Source organism: Molothrus ater, chromosome 6, assembly GCF_012460135.2.
Source record: "Molothrus ater isolate BHLD 08-10-18 breed brown headed cowbird chromosome 6, BPBGC_Mater_1.1, whole genome shotgun sequence".
Classification (NCBI taxonomy): Eukaryota; Metazoa; Chordata; class Aves; order Passeriformes; family Icteridae; genus Molothrus; species Molothrus ater.
In genome coordinates this window covers 28,099,427-28,124,557 of record NC_050483.2, presented here as the reverse complement: position 1 = coordinate 28,124,557, position 25,131 = coordinate 28,099,427, and the positions used below count along the sequence as shown (strand labels likewise).

General features: G+C 42.3%; 1 protein-coding gene across 11 annotated transcripts in view; it reads left to right on the top strand.

Moving 5' to 3' along the window:
• PCNX1 (pecanex 1) overlaps window positions 1-15,187 on the top strand; it is an 89,523-nt gene extending 74,336 nt beyond the window's left edge. For 10 of the 11 annotated variants that reach the window (XM_036384620.2, XM_036384619.2, XM_036384616.2 and 7 more), the window contains 6 exons: window positions 307-537; window positions 910-1,184; window positions 2,892-3,133; window positions 4,161-4,597; window positions 6,046-6,186; window positions 9,590-15,187. In XM_036384620.2, coding sequence (XP_036240513.1) covers window positions 307-537; window positions 910-1,184; window positions 2,892-3,133; window positions 4,161-4,597; window positions 6,046-6,186; window positions 9,590-9,730 — 1,467 coding nt within the window. In that variant the 3' untranslated portion in view covers window positions 9,731-15,187. The remainder of the gene's footprint in view (window positions 1-306; window positions 538-909; window positions 1,185-2,891; window positions 3,134-4,160; window positions 4,598-6,045; window positions 6,187-9,589) is intronic. The other variant, XR_004980350.2, reaches the window with a different exon arrangement.
• Window positions 15,188-25,131: the final 9,944 nt, after the last annotated feature.

Genomic DNA, 25,131 nt, shown 5'->3' with positions numbered 1-25,131 from the left:
GAGAAGCTAAAACGAAAAAGCTTCTGCCAGCAGTATAAATAGAAATTTACTTGAATCAGTGATAGGCAGGTCCTTCTAATCATTTTGGTTTTAAGTTTAAGCAAATACAAGCAAACAGAACCAATCTGTTGTAAAATAAGTCATCTTTAACAGTGTTCTTAAATAGGTATTTGATACTGGTTGTGGCTAACTTTGTGTTATGCACTGATCATTTTAAAAGTTTGAGGTGTGAAATGTTCTATTTTTATATGTAGTTACATCTGAAATGTTAATCATAATTCAATGAACATGTATTATTGGAAACAGGATCACTTCACTTCTCCAGATGAATACGATGATCCTTCTGTCCTTTATGAAGCTATAACAACTCATGAAGAAAATCTAGTTATAGCACATGAAGGGGACCCTGCTTGGCGAAGTGCAGTTCTTTCCAATTCTCCGTCCCTTCTTGCTCTGCGCCACGTGATGGACGATGGCACCAATGAATATAAAATCATTATGCTCAATAAGCGCTATCTCAGTTTCAGGGTCATTAAGGTAAGCTTTGTGTACGTTTCACAGTGTGACAGCAAGCTGAGGTGTATTTTAATAACTATACCAAACTGCTGCCTCAACTGAAATCTTTACTGTTTTGTTATTAATAGGGCTGGTTCTTCTCATACAGTGCAAGTATTGTATCAGAAAATCAGTTCCCTCTCACTTATTTCTCATCCCATTCTTAAATTTGTTTATGCTCACTGTTGCAGCCTGTGCCCCTAGGTTCAGCCTGTAAAAGAACTGCATGCGAATGCTGGCAGTCCTGCAGTGCAATACTGCATGTGCTCACAAAGGCTTTGGTATAACACAGCAGTCACCACATGCTCTCATTGCTTCGCTTTCTGACACAGCCTCTCTTCTTGGCTTTTGCAGGTCAATAAGGAGTGTGTACGTGGCCTGTGGGCAGGACAACAGCAGGAGCTTGTCTTCCTGCGTAATCGTAATCCAGAAAGAGGAAGTATCCAAAATGCTAAACAAGCTCTGAGGAACATGATCAACTCTTCTTGTGACCAGCCAATTGGATACCCAATCTATGTCTCACCTTTGACTACTTCCTATTCAGATAGTCATGAACAGCTAAAGGACATTCTTGGGGGAGCCATCAGTTTAGGAAACATCAGAAACTTCATAGTGTCTACGTGGCACAGGTGAACTGAGGAAAGGGGTTCTCATTAGTGTGTGTTCATGCTCTCATTCCATTAACTAGTCTTGCACAGGCCCAACACAGCATAATTTATAATATTCAGTCACATTAAAATAAATAAAACTTGACTCTTATTTTAGGCACATCAGTAACATATGGCAACTGCTTTGGTACAGGATTAATCTCCAAGGCTGAGTAATATACCACAAACTATGTAAATGAGAGCTCAGAGACAAGAAGATAAAGTCTAGATGCATGAACTGCAACTTCAGATATAATGTTAGGTCTGATAATGAGACACAATGCAAATTCTGTACTGTGTTTTTTCAGTATGATGGCTTTTGCAGTCTCTAATACCATCTTTACAGAATCGGGACTGTTTGGTAGGATTCCTGTCTGGCAGATACTTAGCATGAGAGTGCCTATGTTAATGCTTTAAAGCATGCTCATCTATAGTTATGCAAGCTTTAGCTGTTGTTCAAAATCTCACAAGTGCTTATATGTTACATAATGCTGTATGTTAGTGCTAGAAGAAGTAACTGGAATGATATAATTGTTTCCCCACATGACCCCTGGGTAATCCAATACAAACTCTTGCTGTGCTGTGTTTTATAGGCTATGAGAACTTTTACTGCACTTCTGGCCCTCTATGACTGGCTCCAAAAGCAACAGTGGGAGCTGTGTGCCATTCAGAAATGTGCATCCCGGTTCTTAGTAGTTCCAGGAGCTTGTGCTGTGGTCTGAACAGTCCTGTAGCTGTTCTGATGGTTGTATTTATCTTGGCCATCTGCAGCATATCAGAACAGAACATGCTGCTTCACCCAGAGTGCCAAAAATGCCACATTTACTGCAGTCTGTGGTATTTGTCTCCTATTGCCATCAGCTTGTCCAACTTGACAGAATAACAAGTGAAAGCATGACACACAGCAGTATTTGAATCCAAGGTTTATGCTTCAGGATTCTGTGTCCTGGGACAAAAAAATTGGAAAGGAGTGCTCAGTGTACTTGAGTGTGACAGAAAAGAAAAATGAAAGTAGGAATTGAAGGGAGGAGGAAATGTGCTGTGGTGTTTGTGTCCATTTGAAGTTTATTAGTGTAAACAATGTGGTGAAAAAACTGTGGTTATGTCTGCTGGAAAATGATGGCTAACCTACTGTCTGAGTGTTCAGCATGTGCTTCAAACAATTGTGAGTGCTTTACTGAAGGTAACAGAAACCAAATACATTAAAAATCCAGGAAACATTTTCCTTGCTAATCTGTGTAGACAAAGATTTTTGCAGTGTAACAGTTACACATGACTAGTGTGTTAAGTAGCATAAGTTTTATTAAATTGTTCCAAAATAACCAGGATGTTCTATGAGCATTTGAGTTGGAATTTTATCACTGTATTGTATTTCAGAGGTGGAATCATTTTTAAAAAGCTAATTTATATGAGCACTTGACTTGTCATAAATAAGGTTACTGAATAGCTGTCATGAAAAAAATTGCAGTCTCTTAGAAAGCAGAGACTTTCTAAGAGACTGCAATTTTTTGCAATTTTGCTTTGCAAAATATATTTGCAAAGCATATTCTGAGAAAATAAAGTCAGGTTTTAACTGATTTTAGGAAATGCTGTGGATTGTGCTGATCCTTTTGCGTGTCATGAAGCATTTCTTAGAATACTAATGATTAGGAGGTGTGCATTAATGTATCACTTGCATTGTGTTTCCAGACTAAGGAAAGGCTGTGGAGCTGGCTGCAATAGTGGTGGAAATATTGAAGATTCAGATGCTGGAGGTGGAGCTTCTTGCACAAGTAACAATGCAACTATCAATGAGTCACAGAGCAGCATGTCACAAGGAGGAGGGAATGCAACTGCAGGGCAGGGACCTGGAGCAGTACAGCACCCTCCTGTGGCAGCTCATCCCACAACTTTTCCTGCAGCTCATCCACCAGCTCATCCCTCCACTCTGGGTAAAGTTGAAACAAAGAGACAACTTCATACAAATTCGGTCCTATAGCTAGAACAGGCCTTTCAGCTCTTTGGCCTAAGTTAAAAGAAAAAGCAAACTAAAGTGATGTGATTTTATGTCGTGCTAAGAGCTGCTGGATTCATCTCAAACTACAGTACTGTTTTATGCAATACAAGGTTCCCAGACAGATCTGATAAACAGGGATATAGTTGTGCTGACAAGTAGATTAAATAACTTTTTAAAACAGGTTTCTACAGACTGGATATTTCACTTCTGTTGTTTGCAAATGCTGAACTCATCATTTTTTGGGAATGTTTATATTTCTTATTTATACAGTGAAACAAGTTTTCTTATTTGCACAGTATTCTAACTGAATCTATCCAAGGGTCCATAGTGAACTCTAGTTAAGGAGGTGACAAACACTAAAGCTGAGAAAGTCTTTCAAACATTGCCTTTACTCACAAAGAAAATACAGATGTATGGATTTGTATGAACATAATTAGATCTATCAGCTGAGGAGAGTTATCTGCAAATAAGTATAGGAGAAAATTACACCAATGCTCATAAACTGCAATTTGTTTATAGCTTCAAATGTATTAAATTTGAACTCGTTTTAAAATAGCTTTGTTCTAATGAATTTTTTGACCCAGACTTTGAATGTGTGATCAAGGATATTATTTTAAAACATGGGCATCTACCTTTCTTATTGCCTCAAGTATGGTAAACTGAAGTGCTAATGTTTAGTAAGAAATTGTTCATGCAGAAAGTGCAAGACATTTTTCAAGGTACTTGTCTGATAGGGATTGTGAATTGAACAGAATATGAAATTCTGAGATAAGCTGAATGGAATGTATTGAAATATACTGCTATGTGAGATGCAGCAGAGATCTTCTGCAGTACATCTGTTTCAGATGATGTTGGTTAGACAATCAGTTTTGTATATCTGTGCACTAAACATTTGTGTTGGCAATCTGTTGTGTCTGGGAGGCTTTATCAAACTTTCCTGATTGTGTATCTTTTACTTTTAGGCACCAGTCACAGCTCCCACTCTGTGCAGTCCAGCCTTGTCAGACATTCCCCTGCCCGTGCCTCAGTCGCTAGCCATTCATCCTACTGCTACGGCAGCCGTCATTCATCTCTTCGCACATCCACAGCGGGCTTTGTGCCTTGCCGGCGCTCTTCCACCAGTCAGATATCCCTTCGCAACCTCCCCTCATCCATCCAGTCCCGCCTGTCTATGGTCAACCAAATGGAACCTACTGGCCAGACTGGGGTCAGCGTGCAGCATGGACTGCCCTCTTCTAGCAGCTCCAGCCAAAGCATCCCAGCCTGTAAACAGCATGCCCTTGTGGGCTTTCTAGGGACAGAAGGAGGGAGTAATGCAGCTGAAACTCAGTCAGGTGGCAGTGCAAGCCCTGCAAACCAAATGCAAGCCAAAAAGGATGACGTTATTTACAGAATCCAGGTGAATAGTCTAGAAGAAAAAGTTCACTTACGTTTCCACGTGCTTTTGTTAGTTCTTCCTTTATATGTTGTTGAAATCGCTACTTACAAATACACGTTCTAGAATATCTGGTATACAGTTTCTGTGCAGTTATGTTTGGAGAATTAATGTAAAGAAAAGGTGTTCTGGACAAGCAGCCTTCCTGTATGTTCCTTGTTTATTTTTTTTTTTTTTTTTTTTTTTTTTTTTTTTTTTTTTTTTTTTGTTGTTTTTTTGTTTTTTTTTTTTTTTTTGCTGTAGTGCAGCTCTGAGAATGTCACTGGAACTCAGTTCCACTTCATATTTAGTTTAGCTTTACTTGCTGTAATGTATGAAAGGTAAACAGCTTCATTTGCAGGATAGAAAGCTTTTTTTCTTTGAAGCCAAGTAGATTTTCTGCAAAAGTAAGTGTAAAATACCTGCTTTCACTTTCATATGTATTTATTCTTTGGTTATACCCACTTCAGGGTTTACTGAGCAGCAAACAATTCACTATTGACTAAGTTAATCATGGCAGCCTTACTTGTTTTGTGAAAATCCAGGAATGTTTATTCTTGCATTCTTTCTTAGCTCTTATTAGCCCCACGTACATGTCTTTGGCATTATACTTGCCGGAAACCTCAAGAAGTTTATTATGATCTAACCTTTTCAAGAGGTTAGATCATAATAAACATGATTTCATTGCTGTTACCACCTCAGTTTAAGTAATCTTTCGTAAATTGCGTCATAGTGGGCAAAGTTAATTTTTCAGGTCTGTGCTTAATAGCTTTTGTTTGCAGGCAAGCGCCCTTTTTATGAAGCTGCTTGCTAATCCTCTGTGTGAGGAGGATAAAGTGGATATGTGCCCTTGGATAGTGGACATTATGGAGTTCTCTCTGTCCTTAAATAGGAAGAATTTTTCAGGAGTTTTCTCCTGCTTGCCATGTGGAAAGGCCAGTTTACTTCAAAACATGGAGTGGGTCTCAACTAACCATGCTAGTAGATAAATACTTCTCCTGCCTAACAATTAATTCCCCAAGTTTCTTAAGATATTCTGTAAGAAGTAATGAACCTATCGTAACAGCTCATCATCACTTAACTTTTCCCTGTTACTAGACTGTGTGCTGCCAATGCTTTTGTTGTGCCAGCTCCCCAGTCCTGCCATGAGCTAGTATAACTGAATGAGGTGGGGAATGGAACCAGAGCTGTTGCTTCAGTGAACTGGCATATTCACCTTATTCACTGGTGTCTGAAACCACAGCATCATTTCCAAATTCAGTGCTCTTTGGGCTTGGAGAGCCTGGAGCTCAAGTTTCCAACCTTGAAATTTGTCAGAAATCAATTTCAGTGGGTTAAAGTCAATTATCTGGAATTATGCAAAAGGTTACAGTTTATCTGTTTCTTTTAAATTTTAGCTGAACTAACAGTCAAAACTCAATTCCTACTTATAGTTAATGGATCCCAGTCAAGTACTGGAAGGGATCAACGTGTCAAAAAGGAAAGAGCTGCAGTGGCCAGATGAGGTGATACGGCTAAAAGCTGGAAGAAACAGCTGGAAAGACTGGAGTCCTCAGGAAGGCATGGAAGGCCATGTAAGTTTTGCTTGGAAGTTGGCAAGCTAACCTTAAAAAAGGCAGTGTCTTGATTCTGTGGCAGTCTGCCTTTATTTCTGTTAATGAAAAGATCAATGTAGTAGATAAGTTAGGTGAGCAGCTGTCCTCAAAGTCTCTGTTGCTGGAAGAGCAGGTCTAGAGTCCTAATTTCAGGCAGAGAGCTATTTCTGCAACTCTGTAGAGAAGATGTAGGATGATGTTTCAAATGTTGTAAGCCACCACTCCTTCCTTGCCTTCTTTCAGCTTGTCATGGTCTCTCAGGCATTGCTCTCATTCATCCAGCATTCATTTTCCTTTCTTTAAACTGTCAATCCCTGAACAAATTTACTAGCAAGTCCTTAATTGAAAGATTAACAGTATTTGATTTTAAATTATTCTGATCAAAAGAGAGCTTATGTTCTTATGTTTCCACGTGCTTTTATTAGTTGTTTCTTTTATTAGTTGTTTTATTAGTTCCTTTTATTAGTTGTTCCTAAATAAGATAGTCTTTAGATGTCACTTTATTATGTAATATAGATACATGGTAGGTGTTTACTTTCCTTTAAGAGGGAAAGCTGTTCTAACTAAAACTTGTGAAAGCCCATGACTTGAAATTGTGTCTCTCTTTTCTGTATGGATGTTACATCTGCAGTTTACAAAAATTCACTGCATTGGCTAGAAAACTTATCTCCCAATTTAGGCTCCTTTTATGAGCAAAAACCCAGTGTGGTCTTTGAAACCTTTTGATTTTTACTGTGATGTACTTTTTTTTTCCCAAGAACTTGATGTCTGTAAAGATGCTCTAGTATTCTCTTAGAGATAGAGGGAAGGGTCACTGACGTGGGTCTGCAATTATTCTTCAATACAACTGTATTTTCATTTGGAATAGATCAGTTTTGAACAAATTTCTTTGACTGCTTACCTCAGTTGGAGGCATTATTTATAAATTACTTTTAGGGATAGATTTTGCCATTTGAAAGACCACATCACTGTGGATATATGTGCAAACTTCAGGTAAGAAATGGCACGAACAGAGTTGACAGTCCACTCTTAGGACAGTAGTGTTACATTGTAGGTAACACTTGTTAGTAGAATGCTGTTGTAAATATCCTCAGTTATCTTGGGTTTAGACATACTGATGCAGATCAAGAATGTGGTAAAGATGGTGAATGTAAAGGGTTACATATGAAACATGTCCTCTTGCCTGGTGTCACTGGACAATTTTTTTCAGGAGTTTGTGAGTGTCTTTTGGGAATTGCAGCATGCTGCATGTACATGTACAGTGATTGATGCTACAGAAGGATTAAAACAAGAGGATTTAAAGGTCAGAGTAAGCTGTTGTTCTGAATGCTTCTCATCTATTTTTGGTACAGCATATAGGCAGGTGCTTTTAGAAGAGCATCTTTTAACCTAACAAGAAAGGAAGGAAAGCACTAGATTATCCTGTGTATGATTAGGAGGAAAGTATTTAACTTGATGACACTGCCTGCTTCAGCTGCCTGTGGTTAAACATACTAGTATCAGTAAAGCTCTTAGGACAATCTTCCTTTTCTCGTCCTGTGACTTTGGTCCTTCCTGCAAAGAGACAGAAATTATTCTTACCTGCTGAGTTGCTGCTCATTAATCAGTTTACCTTATGTCTGCTCTCAGTATGAAGTTCAGCACTCAGTAGTTTAAAACTTTGCTGCTACGTAGAAAAAAGCATTTTTCCTAATCTAGTTTATCTTGCTAAGTATGCAGTGCAATGTGTGTATAAGGCAGAAAGACATTATAAGGTTTCTTCCAAGAAATTACATTTACCAGTCCTCTTTGGAATGTAACTATTTTTTCCTGGTTTTGAGAGGGTATGCCCAGCATTATCTTTCTATGGTACATGATACTGGGGTGTAGAAGAGCCCTTTTCCTCCAAGAGATTCTTACCACCTCTTGACTACCTGGTGACAACATTTTGCATGTACCAAATAAATGCCAGTCATTATAGAAGAGATGGTAAAACTGAGTGTGGCAGTATGGCAGTGATGAGTTTTAATCTGTGTACAACTTTTTGCAGATACACAGCTTTTAAGGAGCCATGATATTGACGTCTGTAGTAATCTCAAAGGCACCAGTGTTAAATTGGACAACAAGTATGTAGCACTTGGGACTTCATTGGAACACTTCTTATTGTGTCTGGGTACAGGATATTCCTGTTCTCATTCCATACAGCAGCATAAAAATTATATGGACACTCTTTGAAGTCAGACTTGAATGGACACTTAAATATCACTGTTGCATCAGAGGAGCTAAAGATGCTGTGCTTCCCTGGCTGAACTGCTTGCCCTGTATCTATGCAGCATAGATCTCATGCAATGGACAAAGCTAAATGTCCTTCACCCAGTGTTAAGAGAAATTGCCAGCTGTGTATAATGAAAAATAAGTGAGTCTCTTGGATTTGATTTTGGAAGACTGTGGTTTTCTGTCATTTTTTCCCCTTTATATCTTTAGGACTCTTGAAAACTTTACTGCTGTGGAATTTGTAAAAATTAGTTTTACTTGCTTTTTTACTTACTTTGTCTTGAATTAAGGGTTCTTTTCCCACAAGTGGGAAATTTGAAATAATTCTATTTCTATAAAGCTGATGACACTTATAACCAGGTTAATGGAGCATCCTTATGGTTCCTTTGGGGCACCCAGAAGTTAAAGGTGTGTTTTTAAGGAGGCAGATAAATAGAGACATACAAGTATAAAAAAGGGACCTTCTGTCAGTCAATATCAGGCAAGATCCATGGAAGTAGCAGATCAAAGTACTTGAGTTCTGTAGATCCAAGGAAGTATGATACAATAATTTGTAGCACTGTTTCTGAACCCCTTCTTCTTTGTAATATTTTTAATTTAAAATTATCTTTTAATAACTTGGTTTAGAAGTCAACCTTGAATTCACAGTGCATAGGTAACAAAATCCTGGCAAGAGCTTTAACTTGCAAGAGACAGTAGTCTACACCTGACTCCTGGTGAACTGTGGTTCTGCGCTGCACAGCACCGAGGTGTTCTAAGACAAACTGAGCATCAAAATATCCCAAATCTCTGTGTGTCCTTTTTATAGTCGCTACTCCCTTTGGATGAACTGTTTGGTTTTGATTTGGGTCAAGTTGTTCCTACTCAAATCTAAATCAGACTGGCTGCTCTCATGGTTGTAAAAGATCTAACTGTGATTTTAAGAAGCAGACCTTCAGCAAGACTTCAATGTGCAGCTTATCTATGGGTATGCTGTCATTGAAAAATGTGCAGCTAAGTCATATAGCACCTATATTTTTTCTGCTTTGGCCCTGTAAAGGTCTTGAGTTATCATAAGCCACAACTTTGATATGACAGCTCTCCCTGTGGAGCTTACAGTTTATTATACTTTGGTTTTTTTTTCCTCCAGGTGATTCACCGCTGGGTGCCTTGCAGCAGAGATCCAAGTAGTCGGTCACATATAGATAAAACCATCCTGCTGGTTCAAATTGAAGATAAATATGTTGCTGTTGTTGAAACTGGAGTCCTTGAACTTGGGGCTGAAGTGTAAATCTCTTTGAGACTGAAACTTCCCCTTCTCCAACGATTCAGAAGAGAGAGGGGTCCAGAAGAAGCAGCTCCCAGGACATGAAACTTTGGTCCGGTTGTAGGAAAGGACTTGAAACACAGATTTGTCTAAGTCCCTTCCCCCAAATAAACAAGTGTAAGAAATTTTTTTAAGTTGTTAGCTGCTGAAGAAACACTTGCATGAAGGATAGATTTGTTGAGACATATCTTTTGTTTATAAATTTTGTTATGCATTGCGTAATGCTTTAAATCAACAAACTTTTCAGTTCTAAGATCAGAGCACCTCATATTTTTCTAATTGTTTTGCCAAAAATTGCCATGTCTTGTCACAGAGTGTGTGGAATTCATCCACCTTATTTTAATGAAATTGACTACAAACCTTCAGCTTGGTGAAACAGTGTAAGGGTTTCGGGTGTGGCAAGAAGAGACTGAACAGATGTATAGATTCTTATTCCTTATGAGCTAAACATTAATGAGAACTGCACTAATTTTTTTACAGCAATGCACTAAAAACAACCCTGAGATTGCTGAGAACATTTATTTATATATATAAATATAAGTATATAAAATACCATTATTTAAATTGCCTTTGGGATTAATCCCCTCCCTCTCCATATACATGTTGATGGTAAGGGCTGTGCCATGGGTTTGGTTCTATGTTCTGTATTTCGTACAAGTGCATTTGCTGCATTCTCTTCACAATAAATGGTAAAATAACAAATGCGTAGAAAAGCACCTGAGTATCCCTGTGCTACATCAGACTTTATTGTGGTGGCAGTGGTACCTCAAGCCTGTACAACACATCTAGCTTGAAAGAGGGCCCCAATATGACTTTCCATCTGTCTTCCCTTCACTAGCCATGGCTACTTTGCTTCTTTACTCCCAGCGCTGGCTGTGTTGTTTCATTGGCTCTTTTCTGGCAAACACAGTGGTTTTAGTTTTGTAGTGGAAGGTGCAGGTCCATGATTACTTCACAGATGCTTGAAGGTTTTTTTTGATTCTATCAAATTTAAAAAAAAAAAAAAAACAGCAACAACTTCCCAAACAAAATGAAAAAAGAACCCAATAAAACTTGACTTCTGCTTTCAATGATCTTTTATAGAAGGCACAGCCCTAAACTTGTATCACTTATACCACCTTGCCTTTTCTTTCCCTTTAGTCTTCATTCTTTTCTATGACTTGAATTTTATTTTCTGTGATTATATATTCTATGTAAGTGTAATTTGAGTATTTATAACTGTGAAGTTGAATTATTCTTGTGTTACATATCTTAGGTTTTATTGTATTTTTTTAAAAGTGTGTATTCAGGGAAACAAGTAACTCAGAACTATCATGGGAGTGTGAGAGGGAAACTGGTTTGTTCTTGACTTGCAGTTCCTATGACTCACTTTTCTTAATCCGTAAGAAAGAAATGTACCTGTTGTGATTGTTTCCTGTTTCTGACCTGTAATTATATAGGACTCTGTGGGGAATTTGCATACAGTTCTAGCTTTTGGGAGCAGCCATCTTCTTCCCAGTCACCTCCACTTCTTTATTTGTGTTGTAATTAGAAGAGATTTCTGATATACCACAGAGGTTATTATAATTAATTCTCTGACATCAGAGAGACATTGTCCATTATGTACCTAATGCAAGAGTGAAATCACATGGCATAAGAAAAAAGGAAGAAATGGCTACCTAAGAAACACTGGTATTCCAGCTCAAGTCACTGTATGCCATCTGGCCATGAAAGGGTAAGTCTGTGTGCCTGGTTAGCTACTCAATTCCAGCTACTGTTCCCAGTGAATGATACTGGGACCTTGCTTGCATCGTAGACCATGCAAACTTGTCCTCGAAGTGCTGTGTATCTTAAAGTTGCTTATTGCTTTTCTCTTTATTCATACATGGTCGCATTTAATCATGGTATAAATGCACAGATCTGCCACCCTTGAAACTATGTGGAACAGCAAAATTACTTATCATATGTATCACATTATAGAGTAGTTGAATTAATCTCCTGCATATATGAAAATGTACTACAGAAGATGAAACTTCTGTAGCGGTCTGGTAATGCTGCTATCAGGATCAAAGAAAATGTGTATGTTTTGAATTGAAGGCCTTTTAGTGAAGATTTTATTCTAAGTCCTTCCCTTCAGGTAAATACTTTTAATTAATTGATACCTTTAAATAATTAATACAGGTTTTCTGTATCACTAGGAACATTGCTTCATTTAAAAGGGAGAAGCCTGTTTGACCTTAGTTGCACAGGGTTGGTTTTTTTTTCCCTTGGACTGAAGCCTTGAGGTAAACAAATGACTGAAAACCAAAATATATAGGTTAGATTTTTTTGCTTTGTTTTTTTTTTTAAAGCTGACTGAAAAAACTTTCATTATGTTAACCCTGACTGAACAATCTCTCACTCTCTTTGGGGTAAGGTACGGACAATGTCCATTGCTGGTAAAAGATGTGATAGGAATTAATAGCTTGTTAATGTGGAAATTTTAGTGCATATGTGTATCTGCCTGGAATTAGATGGGCAAACAGCAGATAGGGAAAGAAAGAGACTTTTTTTAAAGGCAAAGAGAATTAATGAATATTTCTATTTTTTATAAAACATAAGACTTTTGGTATGTTGATTTCAGGAGATGGATTTTAATGTGCACAGCTAACAGGTTAACATTTCCTTTCAGGTACTCAGCTAACATCTTTTGTGAAGCCATTCACATAGTGCTCGTACCTATTCCAGATCTGCTCAACAGAAGCCACCTAGTTGAAATTTCACTCTTCCATAAGGCTTTGGAAAATTAACTCTAAAGATTTTCCTGAACTCATTAAGATTCATACAATTGTATGTTCGTTTGTACAGAGTTTATCTTTGGTTTCTACTGTGCAAGTGACACAAATGTTTTTCTTCTTTTGTGTCACTGTACAAGTGACACAAAAATGTTTTTTTTTCTAACGCAGAATCACACAGAATTAACTAGGTTGAAAATGACCTTTGAGGTCATAGAGTCCAACCTATAACTGAACACCACTTTGTCAACTGTTAGACCATGGTACGTACGAAGTGCCACATCCAGTCTTTTAAATACCTCCAGGGATGGTGACTCCACCACCTCCCTGGGCAGCCCATTGCAATGCCCAATCACTCTTTCTGTGAAGAATTTCTTTCTAATGCCCAGCCTAAACCTCCCCTGGCACAGCTTAAGACTGGGTCTTCTTGTCCTGGCACTGGTTACCTGGGAGAAGAGATCAATCCCCACCTGGCTACACCCTCCTTTCAGGGAGTTTAGAGTGGTAGGGTTTCCCCTGCACCTGCTCTTCTCCAGGCTGCACAACCCCAGCTCCCTCAGCCTCCTAGGATTTGTATTCCAGACCCTTCACCAGCTTTGTTGCTCTTGTCTGGATGCATTTCAGCATCTCAATGTCCTTCCTAAATTGGGGAGCCCAGAACAGGACACAGCACTCAGGGTGGACCTAATCTTCCTGAGTATAGGGGGATGATCTCAACCCTGGTCCTGCTGGCCACACAGGCCAGGATACCATTGGCCTTCTTGGCCATGTAGGCACACCTCCCTACAGGATAGACCTATCTGTGGAAACCTCTGTTCTAGATGAAAGTTATTTCATCTTTTGTTTTATTTTCTTGGCCTTTGTCTTGATGTGTAATATTTTTCTCCTGTTGTAAGGATGGAAAAGATGGGTGTTTTCAAATTAGTCCTGTCAGTCCAAATTGAACCTTACCATAGAGCAGAATTTTTTAGATCTTTCTAGACTTTTATGAAAACCCTCACAGATGTTTGCTTTTACTCTGTCCCCCCTTGCATTGTGATATTCTCTTGCCATAAGAACATTCCATTTAAGCCCTACTGTTGTAGCTTCCAGGTAGACTCCAATCTATTTTCTTTCTCAGATTTCTTTGGACATTGTATCTATGTGTACATATGTAAGGACTTCTCCCTAAAACATTCAGTTGCAGAAAAGGGCTTGAAAACCCCATTAAGCAGATAATGTCATTAGTAAAAATGGCTACTACATGATGTTTTAAAACCTTTTCTCATTTCACTTCTCTGTGAAATCTTTTAAAATGTTCTGATTAAAAAAACTAAAAACCTAGAACTGTGTATGTGGCACCACTGATGACACCTAGACTTCTGTGCTACGTGCAGCGGATGATACTAGTGCTGGATTCTGGGGATATCTCTCATGATCCAGCATGTGTGAAATGGTTTCAGAGTTTGGGGAAGATGATGATGATGATTATTTCTTGAGGTAATTCCATGTAGGCTGAGTGGTCCTACAGCCACTTTGCATGGGACATCTGGCATGTTTCTGAGTGGTGATGTCAGTTTTCCAGTCAAGTCATCACCAGTCATTCCTCATCCCATGGTTCCTTTGGGAACTGAAGAACTCTTTGAGAAGCCTGGATGACTGGTGAGATGAAGACATGGCACAGGTCTATGCCTTTGGCAAGAGGCTATAAAGCTTTGTTTGGATTTGGGCAAGGGGGGGAGAGATGCCTTATGATTGATTCAGCCTTCTCTGATAATGCATACACCACCATGCAACCTAGGAGTGTAAATAAGAAAGACACTGCTTTAGAGACCTTTCTCAATTACAGAACTCTCAATTCACAAAATGGAGCTGGATAAATTGCATTTCTTACCATTAACAATATTATTCAACTTATATTGGATTTGGGGTTGTACCACCACAGGTTTTATGTACTTAATTTTATTAAGGAATTTTATACCTATTATATAGGCATGTATTCTTTTCTTGTCTGGCTTGCTATTTGGTATTCTAATGCAGTACATTCAGTGGCGCTGGACTCTTTCAGAAATTATACTGGTAATTCCTGGTGCCTTAGTAAAAAAGTGGGTACATAACACCTTGGTGGAAGGTAAAGCATGTGACTTGTTTCACCCCAGCATGATATGCATATTTCTAAAAAGGTGATTAAGATGGCTGCCCCAAAAGATTTTGGGAGTGTACCTCTATCACTTGGTCATGAACATTTGAATATGAGCAATTTTTATGACTTCTGGTATGTACAGTTTGAATAGATAAGCCCAGTACACTTAGGCCACAACTTTGAAAGATGGCAATCAAATAGCTGGATATGTAACTTCTTACACAGATGCCCTTGAAAGCCTGACAATAGCTGCTGGTTAGGAAATGGAGAGGGGAGTAGAGCATAAATGAGAGGATGGCTTTGGTTTTTAATGGACAATGAAAATATGTATTGCCTCTACCAGCAAAAGGTTACCTTGCCAGGGATAGGGATATATGTACCTGCGTGTCTGTGAGTGTGTATGTGTCTGCGTGTGTTATTGGAAACAGCCTGTAAATATTGTAGCTGTTTAAAATGGAAAAGGCAGAGAGTTTTTTGCAACATGTTGCAGCAAAAGGACAGTATTGACAGTGGAGAAACACTGAGAAATAAAAGAACCTTTTTTCACTTGTTGTCATTTATTGCACCATTACATTCTCTTAAGATGTCATTTTCACAAATTCCCTATAAGGACTGTTTTAAGTTTACTCAAATAATCCTCTAATGAAGGATTCTCTTGTTTAAAAATTGTCTTTTGTAGCTATGCAAAGAATAACCTTACCTATTGCTGTTTTACTGCCGGCATCATCCCTGTTTTCATGCTTTTGCGTAACTAAGTGCCACATGCCCTCTCTTCTACAGTTAAAATGTCTTGTCTTTGTTGAAGCATTTTCTCTATCAGTGATTTCCCTTCTCTTGAATGTTTTTCAAAGCCCAGAACACTCTTTGTACTGTCTTTGTCCTCAGTAATTTTTCACTCATCATACTTTTCTGGGAAACACCTTACCTAAAGTGGTTTAATCAGTAATTTCTAATTTTCTGCCATCCTGGATCTGATAGCCAAGTGTGGCATTGGGTGGAGTCCTCCTGATGACTGTGTTTACATTCAACACTTTGATACAGTGATGCTAGTTCAAAAATAGCCAACTGCTCTCTGTCCATTCCCTCAAATATTTCACACTTGTACAGAGACAACAGTATCTTGCACCTTACAGTTTAAAAGATCACTTCTAACATAAACAATGGTGATTTGGAGAACTCTGTGTCTTTAAAGATTGGATGTTTCCTTTGTATAAAACCTAAACAAAGCATCTGCAACTTCTGCTTGCCTGTGACACTTAACCCGTAGCTGAATGAGAGAGAAGAACATAGAGCAAGTGTTCCTAAGGAAAAAGAACTTGTATTTTTTAATGTGAGCAAGTGAGTCTCAGTGAAAAGATTAGAAGTTTCGTAACTGCTGTGTTTTTGAGGCAGCTGACCTTTCAGCTGACAATATCAAAAAAAGGAGGAGCAGCACTTCCAGACTGCTGTAGGGCTGGCAAAGGGTAAGATTTGTTGCTGTAGTCCACCGGTTCTTGCTGTTGGTGTCAGCAGACGGCCTGCACCTGGTAAAAATTGGGGAACTGCAGCGCTGTTTAGTGGTTGGAGGCTATTTTTTAGGTAGTTTGGCCTGAGAGAAATCCAGTTCACTTAGTCCAAGACAATGTATCCTTGTGAGCCTATCAAGGACCTGGGAGCAGTGTGTTTGCTTCTACGACACACCCTTGGTCTGGGTGACTGGAAGCCTATTGCATGGCTTCCTTGTATTGCCAGAGATGGTCCTCTATCCTATTTTTACCCGGACTTTCTATGACCCATAATTCTCATGTAGAAAGATGGTGCTTGGGTAGTGGCACTTTATAGGTCTCCTTGGTTAAATCAGTTTATGTGGATTTTCCTCCGTTCATTAGAAAGTGGTTTATCTTTCTGAGCTCTTGGGGCAGAGCACCGTGACTTGGTAGAGCGCTGCTGCTGGCGTGGCTCGCCGAGCTGCCGGTGCGAATCCGCGGCACCCGAGCGCTGCTCTGCCGCCTTGGAGCTGCTCCTGCGGGGGCCGCGCCGTGTCCCGGGGGCCGTGCCATGTCCCCGGGCCGTGCCGTGTCCCGGGGGCCGTGCCGTGTCCCGGGGCCGTGCCGTGTCCCGGGGGCCGTGCCGTGTCCCGGGGGCCGTGCCGCGGAAACCGGTGCGGCCGGGTCACGGCGGGGCGGCCGCGGCCGGCAGGGGGCGCCGGAGGCCGGCGGGCCCGGTGTGAGGGCGCGGGGCCGGCGGGCGCTGGGCCTGTGCGGGCAGCAGGGGCCGTGGGGGCCGCACCTGCCTTTCCGGCCGCTCCTCTGCTCCCGCCTTGCTTTGGGGTTGTGCTCCCAAAGATGCTGCTTCAATTCCCATTCTCACCGCAGCATCCATCTGTTCCCGCTAAAGCGACCGGTGAGTGCGCTGCTGGGCCGCCCCGGAGCCTGCGCGGCCCCGTGTCCTTCCCTCTGCACAGGAGGGAGCGAGGGATGAATGAATTTGTCTGATTTTTTTTTTCTTTTGTATTGTTTCATAATGTCTATTAAGATATCACAAAGAAAGCAAGACACCCACCCGCCTAATTATTTTCTTTCACGTCAGTGATCCCATGACCAGGAGGGTAAGAAGAAGAGGGGAACAAATAGCAAGAAAAAGGAAGACAAAGATATTGGGGAAAACACAGATGAGGAAAGAGAAAGACCACTTTTGACTCTCCAGAAGCTGAAGGAAATGGAGGAGGCAGACCTAATATAATTTTTCATCCTCTTTCTAGTAATTACCCTATGTCAAAGTGAACCAGAGGTGAATTCCTCAAAAGTGCGAATTAATTTTGATTGTAATTTTGATTTAGCAGACATCAGTCTTAGAAATTACTAAAAAAAGTCATAATGGGCACCTTTCTTTTACTCAATGTATTGTATATATTATGGTGCATCGTCACACTCAGGTAAAATTACAAATTACACCTTGGTTTAAAGGGCACAGTGTTCTTACCCCTTTGTGATGCTGGGAATAAAATAGCTGCTGGTTCCACATGTGGTTCTTAGGAATGCATGTCTAAATCCTGCAACCCAAATAAGTATCCACACTGCAACTGCAGTAGAAATGTCAGCTGAGGCTCTGAGTAGCCTCTCCTGCTTGTTTGGACCCCACATCCGTTCTGCTGTGGCAGGCATTACACGATGGCTCAGAGCAGTGTACCATGACCTTGCACAGCATTCAGTGTCTCTTTTTTACTTCAGCTGTGGAAACAAATGCTTGGGACCTGGGCACTTGTGAAGCTCTCCTGCGAGCCTACTTGTGCTGTCTGATGCAGGTGCCAGAAAAGGCAGGCAGGAGGTTGTTGCCAGGAAGTCAATGCTGTCTTTGTAGAAAACAATTTTTACCTTGCTAGTGGAGCACATTTTACATGTCCCAGCAGTGGCTGACAAGGACAGAGAGACCTTAGCGATGTTCCCCAGCAACAGGAACTGTTCCAGCCCTCCTCCTTTCCTCATCGTGGGAGTATCAGAGGTTTGGAACAGACCAGCTCCCCCTCCCTGCACTGTCATTGCTGTGGTACATTAACTTTTTCTCTCTTGTACTGTTGTGTTTATCAGCACCTGGAGCAGTGAGCCCTCTGTGCTCCCTGACTTCCTCTGAGGGAGAAAGCTAGTGCCTTTTGCATCCTCTGTCTTTGCTGGCACATTTGCAAGTTCTGCCCATCACTCAGAGGTGTGGAAAGCAAAACTGGTAGCTTGTCCCTCTGCAGGCAGCAAGACAGCAGCTGTCTCTGGAAGAAGCAGTGCTCAGATATATTTAGGGCAATTATATACCACAGCCTCATGCTTCTTGTCATCCCTATTTTTTGTTACTAATGGAGAGTTTAGGTCCATCAGTGTTGTGTACATCTACCGTGAGACTGGGCTTGTTTCATCCCCTTGATCTGCAAAGGCCTCCCTCCCTAGCTCGCTTTCCCAGCCATGGTAGAGCCTGGAGCTTCTATTTCTTAGCTTCTCAGGATCTTTCCTATGAATAACAAGGTAACCTCCTTGCTGCACCCTGATTTTAGTGCTCTTCACTTACCTTTGCCTAAGGCTTGGAAACCTCTGGGTGGTAGCTTCCTGCAGCAGTCTTGTCTTTTGTCACTGAATCTATGAAAATGATCCCTGAAAATGATTCTTGACTGCAGCCTGGGTGATCTGCTTTCCTGGTACCTTACATGAGTTTCAAAAAAAAAATTATTTGAAAAATATCTCGTACTTCAAAGTAGGTTAGTTGCTGTCAGGGAAGTACCTGGGTAAGGTACAGCTCACTGCCATCCAGGGAGCCTGCTGCTGTCCCACCCCACTGCTGCACATGCTGTATGCACCTCCCCCCAGACCTCATCAACACACTTGACCACAGTGCCTGCCAGCCCATTTTCCTGCTGCCAGCTCACAGGGAACCATGTCTGAGGTCTGAGACATCCTTGGTTTTCAGTTTGGCATAATGTAGAGTGCATTAGGATCAAGGAAGCCAGCACCTGTGAGAAGAGACAGTGCTAACATCTTATGAAAGTGTCTCTACTGGTGATATTTGAGTCAAATGGGCACCCTGTGTATGCGCAGGTCTTCCATTTGTTGTGTGGACCCTCCAGCCCAGGTAAGGATTAGATGCCACCTGAGAGCTTGCACCTGGATAACTTGTACTGGTTGGGTACCTCTGTGGGGTAGCATCGTAGGATGGCTTGGGTTGCAAAAGGACTTTCAGAGATTAGCAAATCCAACACCCCTTGCACAAGACTGGGTTGCTCAGAGCTCTGTCCAGCCTGTCACTGAACAGTGCCAGGGATGGGGCATCTGCAACTTCTCTAGGCAACCTGTTCCCACCCTCACCCCCCTCATAGTAAAGAATTTCTTCCTAATATCTAATCTAGACCTATTGACCTTTAGCTTTAAATTGCTGCTCTTCCTCCATTCACTAGGGGCCTTGTTAAAATGTCTCTGTCTTTCTCATTAGCCCCTTAATACAATGAAAGATGAGGTACCTGCTGGGTGTGAGAAATCAGGGGCTCGAGACATCAGAAACAGCAAAGCTGATCATCAACTAAGCCTGATTTCAAACAACCAAGTGGGATTTGCCTGAGGGATGATTCAGTGAAATGAAAGCCCTGTACATCTCTGCCTGAGCCTTGCCACCACCTCAGCCTTGCTGCTGTAGCCCCTTGGAGCCCTGGGGTGTGTGCTGGATGATCCCTGTGAGCACCCAGCCACTGCACGGCCTCGCCTGGCGTGGTGCAGCACATCAGGAGAGCTGCGAGCGTGCGATGAGCGCTGCGAGTGGAATGAGTAATTGGCTGGGAGCGTGGCACTGCCTGCGATGGCGGGTTTGTCTGTGCGTGCTGTTACAATGCTCAGCTCCCTAACTATTTTCAACACAATTGATTTCCATTATGGAAGACGCGTTCCCCGAAGGAGACAGGCAACGGTGATGCACTGTGGCTCAGCAGAGCTGGGCTTCATCTTGGGCATGAAGCACACCATGTAAATACATATCAGTGTCAAGTCTGGGGGAAGTGGTGCTTTTTCCACTGTTGTTCTAAGCCCAAAAACCCATGCTTACCCTTTTCTGTGGCCAAGGAACTGTCAGCACCAGAGAGAAAAGGAGGGAGGGGAATGGCCCCTTGCTTCTCTCATCCCTGGTTGCTACAGCTCCTCAGGGGTGGGTGCAAATGGGCCCCCCTGAGCTCATTGTCACCCTCTTCCATGCCTGGTACCCCCACTGCAGGAATGGGGGTAAACGCTGTGGTGCTGCCTGTGTGAGCCCTTGGCATGGTCATGTCTGGAAATCTGTATGGGGAATATTCTCCAGCTGCCAGCTCAGGTTTTGGAGGCACACCATGACTTACTGCTAAGGTATTCTTTTTTTTATTAGGTATTTAGCAGTGGCTGTTCTAGAGATTGGTGGAGAACGACAGGGAAAGAAAACCCAAACCCCACAGATGACTTTTACAGTCAGGTTTGGTGTACCAGTACTCCTACACCCGCATTTCTTTCCCAACAGGAGCCAAATTGCATAGCCTTATGTAACCAGCTATATAAAGAGTGCCTTGAAGGAAGCCTAAAATGCTGCCTAGCTCCCACCACTGGCACCCTCACTCCCAGCACCTCCTGCCCTCCTCCAGGTGGGTGGGCTGCCCATGGCCCAGCTGCCCCCACAAAGGGACCTGCAGCCTGAGTGCTGCTGCTTAAAGATGGCCAAAGTGCCATCTCAATGCATGATGTGCCCAAGGCGCATCTGTCCCTGTCTGTGCCTTGGGAAACTGCCGCTAGCTCTAGTTTGTCACAGGCTGAGGTGTTTCCATGGTCACGAGTGGGGAGATGGAGGACAAGGAGAGGAAGTTTACACACACCATGAAAAACATAATCTTGGCAGTGTGTTCAAGCTGAGAGCCTTTGCTTGCCCAGCTGCAGAAAACATTTGGGGCAGGACAATCATTCAGCCTTGTGGTTTGTCTCTTGGACCTTTCAGAGTAGTGCAGGGGCAGTCCTGGGTTTGCTAAAGTGTTCCCAGGACCTGCTGTTCTGCATAAGTGTGTGCATATGTATCTATACAGACACTCCTGAAATGAAGGCTGCCTTGCAGAGCTGTGACCTGGGATGTCTGCAGCAAACCAGGCATCACACAGAGATTTAGGCACAAAGCACGTGGGTTGCATGAGCAGGAAGCTGGAAGAAAATTGTAGCTGTAACTCAGTGTTCCCGCCTGAGCCCAGCTTTCCCAGCTTGAGGATTTGCTACAGAGTGCTCACATGTTCGCTGAAACTGCCTTTTCCTTTTCATCCTGAAAATGTTTTGCAAACAATGCCTGGGGACAAGCATGGCTTTACCAGGTCTCTCTTTCTTTCATAAACATGCAGATGGCTCACCTTTCCTAAACTGTTCTCTAAATGTTTTCCTGCAGCTCTAAATGACATTTGGGAGGATGTGAAAGGCAGCAGTGAAGGGAGCTGTGCCTTCGTTATGTAGATAATTCCAAAACAGTCAAGTAAAACACATAACTGCGCAAGAAAAGCTTAAAATGTGAATTCTAACTCAGCTGGCAGCTGCTGTAGCAGGGGCCAGGAATGCTGTGGGAGAACGTGCCTGTGCAGAGGTTGAAGCTGAGCAGCAAGGCACAGGGTGCAGGATTGCTGTCAAAACTCTCCTGCTGTGGTGACTTTTGGTTAATTTTAGTTGTTTCCACCTCCCTTTTTGTGCCTTCTCATAGACGAAAACAGTTTTATCCACCTCATGAGAGAGAAGTGTTGTGGGAGGCAATTCACATATATATATAAAAGTGTGTATATATATGTTGTGCTATAAGATTTTTCTAATACTGATGTAGATGGAGGCTTCAGATTTTTCTCATTTTTGGGGGGAGGCAGGATTTATGAATTAACTCAGTAAACACTGAGCTAGAAGCCCACCAGCAAAGCAGCCTAGCTCCATGAACATGTCCAAAGAAAATCCAAACTGCAGTAGTAGCACCTTTCCCTACACTAGCAGAGCCACACCTCTGAGGTGGAGGCCTCTTTGCAGCCCATGCACTTCACAGGGGTCAGGAGAAAAGCCTTTTGAGTGATTTAATCATCCCATGTGCCAGCATAAGTCAGGTTGCTTGTGACAGGGCTGGAGACAGGAGAAGGGTTTTCTGTGAGAAGTACCTGCCCAGGGGAAGGGGAGATACTTAGGCTGTTTTCACCACAGGAGCACTGCCTCATGAACTCTTTGCTCTGGACCTCGTTTCCTGTATCGCTGCTTCTCATTTTTCCTTCTCCTCCCTTATTGTACTTTGCCATAGGCTACATTCAGCACACAAATCTGGTTTTTTATGTTTGTAGAGCTCCTTAGACAATATGGCCTTTGAACACTTGCAGGTAACATGATTATTTTAGGGCATTGACAGCTGTTCAGATTTCCTTTATAGTATTGTTTAGATCCTTTTTGTTTAAATGTGAAGGTACTGCTGATGCAGGCCGTGCTGGCAATGCAGACTGAAGCTAGTTTATTTCAAAATGTATGCGATTTCTGCCTCTGCGATACAGGAACCTTCCTGAAGTAGAAATGAGTCATTACTCCTCCATAAACCCACTGCAGACAGTCCCCTCCACTGGCAGCAGCTCAGAGCCATCTCCCTGTTATGCCACTTGCAAAGAAATGGCTCTGCGTCTGTGCCTCTCTGTTTTTCTTCCTCTCCCCCCACTGCCCCTGGCTTTCCACAGTAATTGCCATTCTCCTCCATTCCCACAAGTACAGGGAGAGCTACAGGAAATTATATTGCTAATTAAGCTATAGAAGAAAATACAAAAGCCCTAAACTATAAATACTCCATCTGTGTTAAAAACTAGTGACATGTATTGTCCTTGCTGGTTGGAAGCCAGTGCAGCCAAGGATCCAGGCAGAGACTTTGAGAGCAGGCTGTGCAGGCAGCATGCTCTCAGAGAGCCTCTGACTGCTGCCCCTAGACTCAAGTCACAGCATCACTGCAGCAAGAAATCAGGATCACAAGCGAAGCCACGATTCCTTGTTATCCAGCTTTCTAAATACAAGCTGCACCAAAGTACAGGTGATGCCTGTCAGGATTTTTATAGTGTCAGGCTTAAAGCAGCAGCTTTCCAGCAGCAGTGTAGTCCTTGGTGATGGGATGAAGCTGGAAGGTCACTCGCAGCCTCTGCAGCAGCACCCCCAGCAAAGGCATGCACTGGTGCATTAGTGCACCCCAGCCCCCTGCACCCCACACACACATCTAGAGCTGCTGCATATGCCTGGAGCATCTCCCAGGGCACAGCCTGCTGGTGCCTATAGCAGCTGCCTGGTGCCCAACTCATCCACTCCCAGTGCCTGCAGGTCCTGCCCAGCTGGTGGGGCCGTGGGGCCTTCCAGAAGGACAATTCCTCAGGGCAAGGGTGTGGGACAGGTGCCTTGCTGGGTGCCATTCATTGCCTCTGAAGACCCACTTTCTGCCTGGCACTGTCACGCACAATGTGCCTGCACGAATCTGTAATTCCTGTCATTGGCCAATTTCATGTCTCTAAATCCTGGACTTGTGCAGAGGTGTTAAAACCACTTTGTGTTATTTGGTACTGAGGCAAGTGGCTGAAGAGGGAGAGCGGGCACTGGGAATGGTGCCTTCTGCTACTGCACCCATAGGCTGCACCCTGGCTATGAGATTTTCTTTAGAACCAAACTAAGTTAGGTTTAGAATAATCCACACTTTTTTGGTTTTGATGGAATTTAAGATGTTCCTATTCTTCACAGGCAAGAGATTTAAGAAAAATACCAAATATTCAGAAAAAAAACCAATGAACCTTGATACTCAGTGATGCTGTGTGTGCACAAAACTCATGTTTTCCAGATCATGGAAATAGGAACAGGAGCAGAGATCTGATCCCCAAAAGTACTTACATGATACTACTGATCACTACAAGCGTTTCAGTTCAAAGTCTCAGGCCTCAAGACCTGTGCCAAGATGCTAGCTGGCACATGTGCAGAAATTCATATCCATTAACCAGAGCTACAGGAGGTGCTGGCAGCACTCCTTGGCCCTAAAGTGGTGCAGGTAGCACAAGATCAATTAGCTAAAACACCCAACTGTTTATCAAAGGGGGGCACAATGATGCACCCTCATATAAACTTGTGCACAACTGGGCATTGGTTTGGTTTTGTAAATCATTTTTTGGAGGCAGTTTCTCATAGTAAAATCAAAATTACATTAAGAGCTACATGCAAAAGGACATATTTCCTAGTGGAAGCACTCCAAATTCAAGCACTTATAAAGTTGTGGTTTCTTCCTTAACTTTGACAGTCAATGCCTGTTTGCTACAATGGTGGTTCATTACTTAATTATATGTCTCTTTGGCCCACGTTTCTTGCCTTACATGCTTCATGTTGTGCAGTGAATGAAACAGAGTTTTGGACAGCCCATTCTGCCTAGATAATGAGGCAGGTGTCCTGCAGGACAATAATGCCATAAACAGCTTCATTGTTATTTGTGTATGCCAAGAAGCCAGATCAATGTTTTAAGCAGGTTTCATCTCATCTCTTTTAGCACCAAATGGAAATTTGCACTTTGGAGCCAATGTGATCCAACAGCTCTCTGCTCCCACTGCTATGGCTCCCAGTCAAGGGGTCCTCTTGCTCCCAGTTTCTGTTCCCCTGGGACATAAAGAGGTTGCCTCTGCCAGCTCAGGAGGCAGAGCCAGCTCAGAGGGCTGCCAGGGCTAGTGTCAATGCAGGGAGGGTAAAGTAGGACTTCTCTCCTTGGCAGCAAGCTATTAGATCAATGCAAGCCATAAATAATATCAACCACCCTTTCTAAGGAACAAGCACATTGCCCCAGGAAAAGCGCTCTCTGTTCTTAATTAACTGCCCAAGCTACAACACACAAATTCTCTTCTGCACAAAATGAAGTGCCTGCAGAATGGACTGCCCTGCTTACCATGGCCTGTTCTGAGTGAGAGAATTACTTGCCCACAGGGCTTCTGTGTGCAGTCCTGGGGCAGCAGGATAGACACTCACTGG